Source organism: Haliotis asinina, chromosome 1, assembly GCF_037392515.1.
Source record: "Haliotis asinina isolate JCU_RB_2024 chromosome 1, JCU_Hal_asi_v2, whole genome shotgun sequence".
In the NCBI taxonomy this organism is placed as follows: domain Eukaryota; kingdom Metazoa; phylum Mollusca; class Gastropoda; order Lepetellida; family Haliotidae; genus Haliotis; species Haliotis asinina.
Genome location: NC_090280.1, coordinates 57,536,630 through 57,549,423, shown reverse-complemented (window position 1 = coordinate 57,549,423; position 12,794 = coordinate 57,536,630). Strand labels below are relative to the sequence as shown.

At 39.9% G+C, this 12,794-nt stretch overlaps 1 protein-coding gene across 1 annotated transcript; it reads left to right on the top strand.

Annotated features, from left to right (window-relative positions):
* LOC137258501 (EGF-like domain-containing protein 2) lies at positions 1–11,529 on the top strand. The gene is made up of 10 exons (XM_067796201.1): positions 1–88; positions 428–553; positions 1,805–1,933; positions 3,423–3,646; positions 5,477–5,628; positions 6,882–7,018; positions 7,611–7,695; positions 8,729–8,903; positions 10,586–10,700; positions 11,354–11,529. Exons 1-10 carry the CDS (start codon positions 1–3, stop codon positions 11,527–11,529), a joined length of 1,407 nt encoding a protein of 468 aa, XP_067652302.1.
* The last annotated feature ends 1,265 nt before the right edge of the window (positions 11,530–12,794 follow it).

Here is a 12,794-nt window from a genome sequence, read left to right as displayed (position 1 = left end):
ATGCAACGGACAGTGTCTTCTGTTGGTGTTCCAGTTGCCATCATGCTAGTTCCTCTGACTTTGGTTCTGCTATTGTCACTTGGCTTTGGTGAGTAACATTAATACACTGACATATGGATATTGTCTGCATTAATGCTGACATTTAAATAATGAAGTTATTTTTACAAGCTGACATTTTCTATATAATATAGGTTCGTTTAAATAATTTGCTTTGTTTATTCGTGGCATTAAAATGTTTTCAAAACATTTATACATTGTGGCTTTTTTATATATTCAACTGAAAGTATGGGTTCATTGTCATAAGTGTTCACCTAATTTGTTCACTTTCACCAATAAAACCAATATGCTCCACTTACAATTTCCGTAAAATGAATCTCAGAAAAGATCATCTGAAATCTATTGAATTCGATCACACTGCACTTTGTAGCTCATGCCACGTTTGACTGTCGACGTCCTAACCAGGACTGCCTGAACGGCGGGAACTGCACCTTCACTTCGGCAGACTGCATCTGCACTACAGAATACACAGGCTATGACTGTGGCCTTGTATTGGGTGAATATCAGAGACAGTGTTTATCTTTTTTGTCGAATGATCCTCTGATGGGAATGATTTAAATCGCCTCGTTAATGATGTCAATATTCTATATAACATTACTTTTATGTGATCATTATGACATCGTTTGATGTCAATATTCTAGATAACATTGCTTTTATGTGATCATTTTGACATCGTTTGATGTCAATATTCTATATAACATTGCTTTTACGTGATCATTATGGCATCGTTTGATGTCAATATTCTATATTACATTACTTTTATGTGATCATTATGGCATCGTTTGATGTCAATATTCTATATTACATTACTTTTATGTGATCATTATGGCATCGTTTGATGTCAATATTCTATGTAACATTACTTTTATGTGATCATTATGGCATCGTTTGATGTCAATGTTCTATGGCATCACTAGTACTCTTATGTAATTAAGTCGTGTCATGGAAAGGTTTCCTGGCAGAATACAGGCAAAGGTTTCTGTTTGGTTCATTTATTGCAATATAGAATGACAGATAGGTTTTAGTTACAGTGCCATATCCCTTGTCTGTCGGCGATGGATTCCTCACGTGGGTACAATGTGTAAAACCCATTTCTGGTGTCCCTCATGGTGAAATTGCTGGAATATTGCAAAAGGTGAAATAAAACCAATCTCACTCACTCAGCAGTGTATAATTTTAGGTTATTTACTGTCGTACGAACAGATGCCCTCACATGACTGAAGGTCATATGAAATATCAGCTCAAACACTCTTTAATTTACCTCCTACCAAACAGAAATCCTGTCGTGTGTCGTCATGTCGTGATGATTGCTGTTATACAGCTAAAGATGGTGTAAAACCAAACTCACTCACTCGACAGCGACGCAGGATGTTGTAAAAGACCTGCCAGTTTTAACAAGTACAAATTGTTACACCAACATTAAATTACATATCACAAGAATGTTGTTATGAATCACTACTATATCGCAATGACATCATGTTCCTCTGATATGTCATCAACCGGGCGGAAGCAGTGTAAAGGCACACATATACACATATGGTTTATGATGCGAAAACCCCCGGATGTTGTGAACGACCAACTTAACTTAACATGCATAGACATAAGTAAATCTACTGGATCAAAAACTGTCGCAGCAAAATAAAATTAGCCCCATTGTTCAGGAAGACGATAAGAACTAGCACATGTAACAAAGAAGTATGCTCAGTTAGGTTCCATTGTTTCATTTTGTCACTTTTGTTTTTGTCAGATAAAGTTAATCAGAACAACTGTACCGCAACAACGTGTGTCAGTGGCAGCACCTGTTACGACGACGGTACCGGAGCCAAATGTTACTGCGACAGCGAACACTACGGCGACATGTGTGAAAAAGATCGATGTAAGCCTGTAGTGCTATATCATATGTTATCTTTGCGTTTTTAAAATAGATTAACAACATGCTATGTATAATACGTTATCTGAGCATATTTAATAACAAAGGAACAACATACTAAACTGACCGTTACAAGAAAGTTTTCAAGATTTTTCAAACGGTTATTATAATTACGCCAGAGAATCTAGACACAAAAATATATAATACAGTGGTGTTAAAATATCTTTACACAACTCAATCACGGGCACTCTACAGAAACACGCGGCGCCACTCATGCCCATTTTCACTTGGGGTCCTGAAAACCAGTTTTCAAACACATAGACGATAATCAGGCACTGAGTTCTGCACAATAAATGCTCACTACCATCACTCTAGCAACCTGTATGTCCACCCATTGCATCTGTTGTGATTTTTTCCGTACACTAACTTTTATACCCCTAGTGCATGTGAAACTCTGAGAAGGGCCAAAAATCACGGTTTATAAATTGACCATTTCGACGTTTTATTGACGTTGTGCACGTGTCTTTCTCTGCAGGTATCAAATTGCTACGTTGGGGCGACAGGTTTCAGTGTAGAATACAACTACACAAAACCTTTCTTTACAATTTGCGAAATGGTAATTTTTGGTATACTTTCATTTCCGGTCAGTTTATATATGATTCGTTATCTTAACATATTTACGCAAAAACTAACGCCATGCTACATATCATACGTTATCTTAGCATATTGAACAACATATAAACATCATGCTATATAGCATACGTTATCTTAGCATATTTAACAACATATAAACATCATGCTATATATCATACGTTATCTTAGCATATTTAACAACATATAAACGTCATGCTATATATGAAACGTTATCTTGGCATATTTAACTACATATAAACATCATGCTATATATCAAAAGTTATCTTAGCATATTTCAAAATTGATTGATTGATTGATTGGTTGGTTGGTTGGTTGGTTGGTTGGTTGGTTGGTTGGTTGGTTGGTTGGTTGGTTTTATTTTGAGAATCTGGCAGGTTGTGTTGAAAATAACTCGTCCCTGTCTGTAGGGGAGGGAGTTCTACCGAATGCTGAGATTAACTACATGTAAAATCTTCTTTGAGTGACTTACTTACAAGTTGGCGAATCCCACAAGGAGAAATGTTATGGATGAACAATTTCTTTCAGGTGATCCGACGTTTTTGTATCCCTGACAAGCATGTCGTAAAGTTTTTACTTAACATGCTACATATCACACGTTTTCATAACACATTCGAAAAAGATTAACAACATGCTATATAGCATACGTTACCTTAGCATATTTCAACACATTTCAAAAAGAGTAGCAACATGCTACGCACCAATGTTATCTTAGTAATATTTCAAAGCACAAAGCCAACTGCTATGTGGCATACGGCCTCTTAAGATACTTCCAAACATATAAACAACACTTCGTAAATTAATGGCACAATGGTATCATTTTCTAAACACTGATCCACTTCAGTCTCCCTGACATGCGTAGCGGACTTGATGATAATCGGGATCAATCCGTACAGTGCTTCTGGGTACGAGGCTTTCGTGGAGGACAAACAGGGAGTTTCTGGCTGTGGCTCCCAGGCAGTGCCCAATCCGGTATCCACGTTCGACAAGATCCCTGACAGCTGGGAGGGGCATTACATCCAAGTGGAACATGACAATGCAGCCTGCGGCCCCAGTGTACCCGTGATTGTAAGGACAAAACATACATAATTATACAAAATGTCTATGACCAACAACGATCTCGTTATCAAAGTGTCGGAAGGGGTGGCTGAAAGGGTAAAGCGTCCGCTCCTTATGCGGACGACACGGGTTCGATACTTCAGATGGTTACATTTCTTATGTCCCCGCTGTGATGTTAGTGGAATATTGCTAAAAGGATCACTCACTCACTCACTCACTTTATCAACGTATCTGAACCCAACATAACGACATGTACGTATAACAAGCATCCAATGGGGCAGACATTTATTGACGAGAAACCCATGACATTATCAACAGAAGAGCCCATACCAAGTTAATTATATCGTCAGTCAACACATACTGCGAGACTCAAGAGATGTAGGGTCATCTTCAATGAAACAAGAACGCTTTCTCGTGGGTTTTGTCGTCGGTGGATAATGATATGCGATATGGTATTTGAAACATAAAGGTCCATTTTTAATCATTTTTAATCATTATGTTCAAATGATCCATATCCAACGTCTATCTAAACTAAATCAGACAAGGCTCCAGATACATAATTTTTCCTCGTTGGTAGTCAGCTTATTATTTGTACAGTAACTTGATTACTTGTCAGTTACAAGTCGTCGAGGCACTGTCTTGTAAATTGTTTCTGTGCCGCCATGTTTGCACACACGTGCGCAATTTTGACCAATCAAATTTGATAGAGATTGTTCGGTGCGTTAACCGGTTTCCTTAGCAACCGGGATTCCCAGATCACAACAAGGCAACTGTGTTGCTATCACGTAAATTCAAAGATGGGACACTGCTGGAAATCAGTTTGACATGTTTCAGATACATGCGTCTGCAAATGATTCTAAGACCGTACACAATTGCTGTGATCCGCATCTTCTACGTTTCATAAATTAGTTCATACCGTACCGTACACGTTTTTGTTTGTATAAATGGAGCCCAAATACGTCGGTACCTTTAAAACACCACACAACGGTCTCAGTTACAATACGTACGATTATAATGTCATAAGTGGAGAAAAAAAGTTACGTATCTTCTACGTATGTGATAAAACGGTTTATTCAATCTCTTACACTGAAACGCTTAAATGGGATTTGAATAGGTGTTCAATACTATTCAGGGATCATATTGTATTTCTGGATCCGTGAAGGTCCCGGGGTAGAATAGGCCTTCAACAACCCATGCTTGCCATAAAAGGCGACTCAGCTTGTCGTAAGGGGCGACTAACGGGATCGGGTCGTCAGGCTCGCTGACTTGGTTGACACATGTCATCGGTTCCCAATTGCGCAGATCGATGCTCATGTTGTTGATCACTGGATTGTCTGGTCGAGACTCGATTATTTACAGACCGCTGCCATATAGCTGGAATATTTTCGAGTGCGGCGTAAAACTAAACTCACTCACTATTTCTGGCTTATTATTATTATTGTGGTAATGGATGGATGAGGTTCAGTGACTTGATTCATGTATGTCACATTATCCTAATAATGTCTGTGATGCTTCTTATTGGATAGGGGGCGGTGGGGTAGCCTAGTGGTTAAAGCGTTCGCTCGTCACGCCAAAGACCCGGGGTTCGATTCCCCACATGGGTACAATGTGTGAGGCCCATTTTCTGGCGCCCCCCGCCGTGATATCGCTGGAATATTGCTAAAAGCGGCGTAAAACCAAACTCACTCACTTATTGGATAATCTGGTCCAAACTCGACTGTTCAGACACCCCCAGGTGATCTTGGTAGGAGAAAAGTCCAGATACTAGTAGTGAATATTGATTTGGCGTGTGTATCAACGATAAAATTAAATTAGTGTGCTGTTGTCTTCTTCATATAGATCGGCAGAAAGAAGGAATTTAACCGTGTAGTGGTGGTGAAATACAGCCCGAATCTACTGACCGACATCGACGACCGCTTCAACGTAAAGTGTATCCTGGAGAACAATGTAGCCGTGGATAGCACAGTCGTCATGATCAACGTCACAAGCGTGTAAGTACATGTAGAATACAACGTCACGGGCGTGTAACTATATCAGAACACAACGCCACGGACGTTTTTAACATAACGTCACTTGCGTGTACGCATATTTTTAACACAACGTCACGGGCGTTAAATACAGCGTCTGAGGCATGTAAGTAGAGTTCAAGGTCACCTCACGAGCAACCTAGGGTATGGTAATAATATAAATGATTCTGTGCAAGTGTTTCGTACAGATGTCATTTAAGGAGCACGGTTTTAAAAAATTCCTGAGCATGTCGAGTTTCCTAAAATCAAATCTTGTCAAGATCACGATTGTAACAGGAAAGACTCATTTGACCAAACAGATCGAAATATCGGGACGTCTCATAACGCATTTAGGCTTAAAGGACAGTTCACTGAATGATTACGATTTCCTTGTAAGCATGCTGGACAAACGTGGTTAGGGATATATGTAAATTTTTGAAATGATGAGTGAGTTTAATTTTACCCCGCACTCAGCAATATTCCAGCTATATGGCGGTGGTCTGTAAATAATCGAGTCTGGTCCAGACCATCCAGTGATGAACAACATGACCATCGATCTGCGCATTTGGGAACCGATGACATGTGTCAACCAAAGTCAGCGAGCCTGACCACCCGATCCCGTTACTCGCCCCTTGCGACAAACACAGTCGCCTTTTATGGCAAGCATGGGTTGTTGAAGGCCTATTCTACCCCGGGACCTTCACGGGTGAAATGATGAGTGATGATCTATTTATTCATTGACAATCTGATGAAATGTCAGTCATCATACAGTATATCACCGAAGGGGTGAGCATATGCTACCATTATAATGACATACACCATATCACAATTTCCACTACATTTACTTTTGATTCACCCTGGCCTTTCTACGTTTTCATATTGAAATCACATACATTTATGATTGCCTCCTATAAAACAATGATCAGATTTGGGCTTGCCATTTTACACATATTGTGTCCTTCTTGAATCTCGAGATAACCTCATGGAGCATAGTGGGTACTTGTTTCTGATGACACATGGACATTCCAAACATAAAATAAAAGTAAAATAAAATCGTTATGTCCTTGAACTGTTTATGGTATCGGTTCAGTTAACGTATAACCAGAGGCGAAATAGTATCACCTTCGACGTGATTTTTTTTTTTTTTTTTTTTGTCGTTTGGTCAATCAGTAGGTATGTACACTCGAATCTGTCAGTGTTAACTTGTAATTGGAAAGTATATACTTGCATATTCTCAGGAATAGCCAACACGTGGTGTCACGCGAGGACGTGGCTAAGGCCGTGGACTTCTATCTATTGGTTGGTGGAGGTCTCTACAACGGTGATCCTCTTGATGTCGGCACAGAACTTCAATTCGTGTTTGGCGTGCAAGGAGGTACTGTTTCCATTTTCACCAGGCAATATCTCTAGAAAGTGAGTCTTTTTAAATCGTCAAAGCCTTATAGATTTTATCGTATCCCCATACTCCAAGAAAATATTCCGATGAGTCAATGCATATATTAAAAGTTTGGTCTTATGTATAAGATAATAATGTTCATGAATCGTCTTTGGTTCAAGACACGACAAAGTTTACGACCACTAATATTTCACTGAACACGTCAGGGAACTGATCACTTGAATGCAGCTATCGCTGAGGTATACTTTCGTAACGCAGTAATTTGGTATTTATTTGTCTGTTGATTGTTAAAGCCGCACTCAGTGATGTTCCGTCTATATGGTGGCGGTCTTTAATATCCAGGTATCTACGGTATGAGTATCTTTCTACGTAACTGGGATGTGGTGGTCAGGCTCGCTGACTTGGTTGACACATGACATCGTATCCCAACTGTGCAGGTTGATGTTCATGATGTTTATCAGCGGACTCTGTGATCCAGACTCGATTTACAAACCGCAGCCAAATAACTGGAATATTGCTGAATGCGGCGTAAAACTAAATTCACTTTTTCACACTCTCATTATTTTCACAGTATACACGACGTTACGGGTGGAGGAAGGAGAAGCCAACAATACCATCGCCAACGATACAAAAACGCTGAAGCTGATAGAAGCAAGGTAGGTAGTGTCTGCAAGAACATAAAGACGCTGAAGCTGGTAGAAGAAGGCAGGTAGTGTCTGCAAGGACACAGAGACACCGAAGCTGATACAAGCAAAGCAGGTAATCTCTTCGATGACACAAAGACGCTGAATCTGTTCGAGGCTGGTCAGGTAGTGTCTTCAAGGACACATGGACGCTGTATCTGATAGAGGCAAGGTAGGTAGCGTCTTCTGTCTCAACCTAGGAAAGTGACAAGATGTTCGATATGAAATACTTCAACAAATTGGTGTGTCTTCAAAGACACAGAGACACTGAAGCTGATACAAGCAAAGCAGGTAGTCTCTTCGATAACACAAAGACGCTGAACCTGTTAGAGGCAAGATAGGTAGTGTCTTAAAGGACACAGAGACACTGAAGTTGATACAAGCAAAGCAGGCAGTCTCTTCGATGACACAAAGACGCTGAAGCGATAGAAGCAAGGTAGGCAGTGTCTGCAAAGACACATGGACCCTGTATCTGATAGAGGCAAGGCAGGTAGCGTCTTCTGCCTCAACCTAGGAAAGTGACAAGATGTTCGATATGAAATACTTCAACAAATGATAAATGATAATAAGATAATGATGTGAGAAGATTAAAATTGTTCTCATGTTGTTGATCACTAGGCTGTCTGGGCCAACCTCCATTATATACAGACCGCCATCGCACAGTTTAAATATTGATGTGTGCGCCGTTAAACTAAACTCACTCATTCACTACACGTCGTGGTATTGTGTTTTACATGTACTTACGGCCCCTGACGTACAGTACGGCGTTAAACGATAAACAAGCAGTAAAGTACCTGAACTACATTCTTTCCCCCTTCACCCAGTCTTTCTGTAATCCAAAGGCTCTAAATAAAGTAAGTGCAGGTATTTTACAGGTTTGGGTATCAAAACGTCATACATTGTTCAAGCATTTCAATATTCATGGAATTTTGGATTTCGGTAAATATATATATTGTTTCAGAGAGCTTTACTCTAAGAATAGTCTCATTTCGTCTACATGTTTCAGTTGTATGCACACTGACGGGTACCCTGTCATCGCAGAAGCAGTCACCCCTGACCCTTCCAATAGCAGGGAGTTCACTCTGAGAATACGAGCTTTCCATTTCGACGGAAATGACGAAGTGATTTTCTCCTTCTGGGTCAGAGTTTGTGTGGCGGCAGATAGTTCAACCTGTGACCCTGTAGGTGGATGATGGCATTTAACTGCAATGACACTGAACGAGACAACTATACTAAACAACGAAAGAAATGCAACTCTGGCTTTTGTCAAGTTTAGAGATAGAAGACGTAAACATGAACGCCTACTTTTATGAGATTTTATCTTTTCGAAACAAGCGTTTCTTTTGTTGTTAAGTATACATCCAAAACTCCAAGAAATGGAATGATCCGTTAACTGATATGAACATAGTGGTTAACACAGTCTCTTGTCACACAGAAGACCAGGGTTCATTACCCTCTTGAGCACAATATGTGATTCCTGATTCTGGTGTCTGATGCCTTGAAATTGCTGGAATATTGCCAAAAGAAGTGGAAAACTGCACCCGCTCACTTGTTCTCCATGCCCATGCTGACAAACATTGTAAAACTGCACCCACTCACTTGTTCTCCATGCCCATGCTGACAAACATTGTAAAACTGCACCCACTCACTTGTTCTCCATGCCTATGGTGACAAACATTGTAAAATTGCACCCACTCACTTGTTCTTCATGCCCATGCTGACAAACATTGTAAAACTGCACCCACTCACTTGTTCTCCATGCCCATGCTGACAAACATTGTAAAACTGCACCCACTCACTTGTTCTCCATGCCCATGCTGACAAACATTGTAAAACTGCACCCACTCACTTGTTCTTCATGCCCATGCTGACAAACATTGTAAAACTGCACCCACTTACTTGTTCTCCATGCCCATGCTGACAAACATTGTAAAACTGCACCCACTCACTTGTTCTCCATGCCTATGGTGACAAACATTGTAAAACTGCACCCACTTACTTGTTCTCCATGCCTATACTGACAAACATAGCATCATTATAGTGTCTATAACCTACGGAGTGATTTGTAGTGTGTAGAGCTCGAGCAAACGTAGTGATAGTTACTTTGTCCCAGGAAGTACCACCAAAAGACCTAATACCATTCACTGGCATATTATCTTCAGAACTGGAACTAAAACAGGCCTCCAAAATGTCATATTTTGTTCCTAATATTATCTCACCGAATGATGTCAATGTATTCTCAGGAGGATCAATTTTATACATTATACTCTTCAAAACAAGTAGGGGAACCTGGCCTTTCAATCTTTATAGGAACTATAACGGGCAACAATATTTTCAAAGACAGACATCTAAAGAACGCACCACATTTCCTCTTTATCGCCACCGTAAACACAGCTGGATGCACGTGCACAATTAGATAGCCCCATACACGTGCATGGGGTGTCATTCTTGATTTTGACAATTTTCAAGAAGGTCGATAAATCACTGTGGACCTTTAATTCTGACAATACTCTTCTATCGCACAGTTGTTCGTGTTTTTTAATTTTCTTATTTTCTTTTAGTTTAGTCTGTTTATTGATTTTTTATATTTATATTATATTTTATTTTTTTTTATTTCTTTCTTTTTGAAAATGAAAATTGTACATGTGCAAATTTCACGTCATAGGCCAGTCATCTTTCAAGAGCGATTACAGTGCAAATACTTTCGGTCATGGCAAGTAGTGGTGTACGCTCAAAACAGTCGTTATTATCCCAGCAACACTGACAAGACACAACTCTCAATTTTATTCAATAGTAAATTCAAAATTAAGTTCTTCAACTTTTTTACGAGTATATAACTCACATTTCACACCATCTGTGACAGGTCAACTGTACAGCGCCTGACGGTGACTACGGCAGAAGGAAGAGAGAAGTGGGGAGTGAGGTGCAGCTCTTCAAGACGGTGAAGATACGCAGTGGGGGTGGAGGACGTCATGAAGGTGACGGACATGTAACATTGTATACGAGTTATCTCCCTTATTCATTCTGACAATATTCACAAAGAAAAACAGTTTCGTAAATGTTATACACATCACGATATGGCCGCACAAATTCGAATTTGGCTTAACTTTGAGGTTGAATTTATAGTGACAGTCTGGACTGAGGAACAGGCTGAGATTCGTACATGTGCTCAGCTATGCAAGGCGTGTACTTTGACATATGCATGTCAATGGCAACGTTGTATACGATAGTCTTATCAGTAAATTGTATCATAGGGAGAAACGTGCTATGATTTCAGAGTATGTTGGCCGCTGCATTAGAGTGAGTTTACCGACACTACATATCTCCTTCAAAGAAAGGGCAATGAGGTAGCCTAGTGGTTAGAGGGTTCGCACGTCACGTCGCTTGCATCTGCGTCACAAACATCGTTTTCATTGACGCACAGCTCTACTTGCTGCTGCCTAGCCCACCTCAATATCTGAGGGGCGCTGGGTAGCCCAGTGGTTAAGCGTTGACTCGTCACGCCTAAGATCCGCATTCTATTCCCCTAATGGGTGCAATATGTGAAGCCCATTTCTGTTGTTGCCGCCGCGATATTGCAGGAGTATTGCTAAAGGCGGCGTAAAACTATACTCACTCACTTTTTTCACAGAAGACTTCAACCCAAGAACAATTCCTGACATCACAATGTGCGAGACATCTTGGCAGGTGACAATATCTCTGATCGTCATGGCTGTGGCCATCTTCTTCCTCATCGTCCTGTCTAGCGGCCTCATTGTCATCACTGTCCTGTCTCGTCGCCGACGTCGTAGCAGAGTCCAAGACTGACGTCCATGACACCAGCGGGTTACAGTAACCCGTCACTGGAGAACGGACAGAGACTTTCCCTTCCATTTCTGGGAGACCAGTAAAACATTTACTGAGAAGTTATTTCCACCAAAACTGGTCCTCAAACAGTTCGAATCTTGTTTCCATTACGGCACAACACCGGTCTTCATGATGGTTTCCGAAATTGGAGGAAAACTGTCCATAATGAGTTTCAATGTCGAAATAATTTGTCAGATTATCTGCGTAGCTGTTAGACGTCTTAGAAAACGGACGTTACTAATAAATAATATTGAATATTGGTTATTGCATGATTGTGTCTGGGGATGGTATATTGTATTAGGAATAACTATTATATTTAAAGACTTTTCTCGTGGTTTTGAGAACAATGGATACCGAATTACCAAACCTTATATATATTATGTGTTGAAAGGACCTTCGTTGCTTCGTTTGATGAATATAGGGTTTGTTAGGGCTTATTATTATTTGACATCCAGTACCATAATCCACATGCACTTTCATTGTGTATGTACAAAGACGAGGCGAGCATGTTTGGGAAATAATCAATTTCACGTAATCGTAAATGATTATGTCATTGCTTTTGCAATATTATCAATATTCATCAGTAAATGTTTTTTTTTACAAATGTGTATCACTAAATGCTTTTACATTTACATAAGAAATGCCTTTAAAGTTATGCATCACTAAATGCTTTTACATTTATACGTGAGTAAGTTTTTTACAGTTACACATTACTGTATTATTGTTGAGTGCGGCGTAAAACTCACTAACTCATGTCATTCAACAATTACAATATTTAAAAAATACATGAAATCTCACCGAAATTGACGACAAAACATAGTTTAAATATATGTCCGATAGCTTAGTATAAAAACAATTTCTTGTAGGGTACTGATTCGAGTAGGTTCAAAAGGTACACGTTTTTAAAATAGACAAGGATAGTGGTAGAGCCATTCAGTCGAGACTTATCACTGAGTTGTTGCTTAAACATGCCTATTGAACTCTGAAATGTTGAGTCAGATTTTTGGAGGTAGTTGTTTTTATAGATAGCATTTCAAGGTCATCTGTCTGTCAACCATTTGTTCAAAATGGAAACCATGGGTCACAGCTCATTCGATAAACATGACATATTTGTTACGCTGTTTTGGTTAGAGTGCTAAAAATACGGCGTTGGTTAGACTTCCATTGACCTACTCACACCCAGCAAAGATCATATCTGGCCTCACCCGCCGTGATATTGCTGGAAT

Coding starts and splice junctions, on each gene's coding strand:
- LOC137258501 (XM_067796201.1), top strand. CDS start 1: ATGCAACGGACAGTGTCTTCTGTTGGTGTTCCAGTTGCCATCATGCTA. Junction 554..1,804: donor TGACTGTGGCCTTGTATTGG/GTGAATATCAGA, acceptor TGTTTTTGTCAG/ATAAAGTTAATCAGAACAAC. Junction 7,696..8,728: donor CTGAAGCTGATAGAAGCAAG/GTAGGTAGTGTC, acceptor TACATGTTTCAG/TTGTATGCACACTGACGGGT.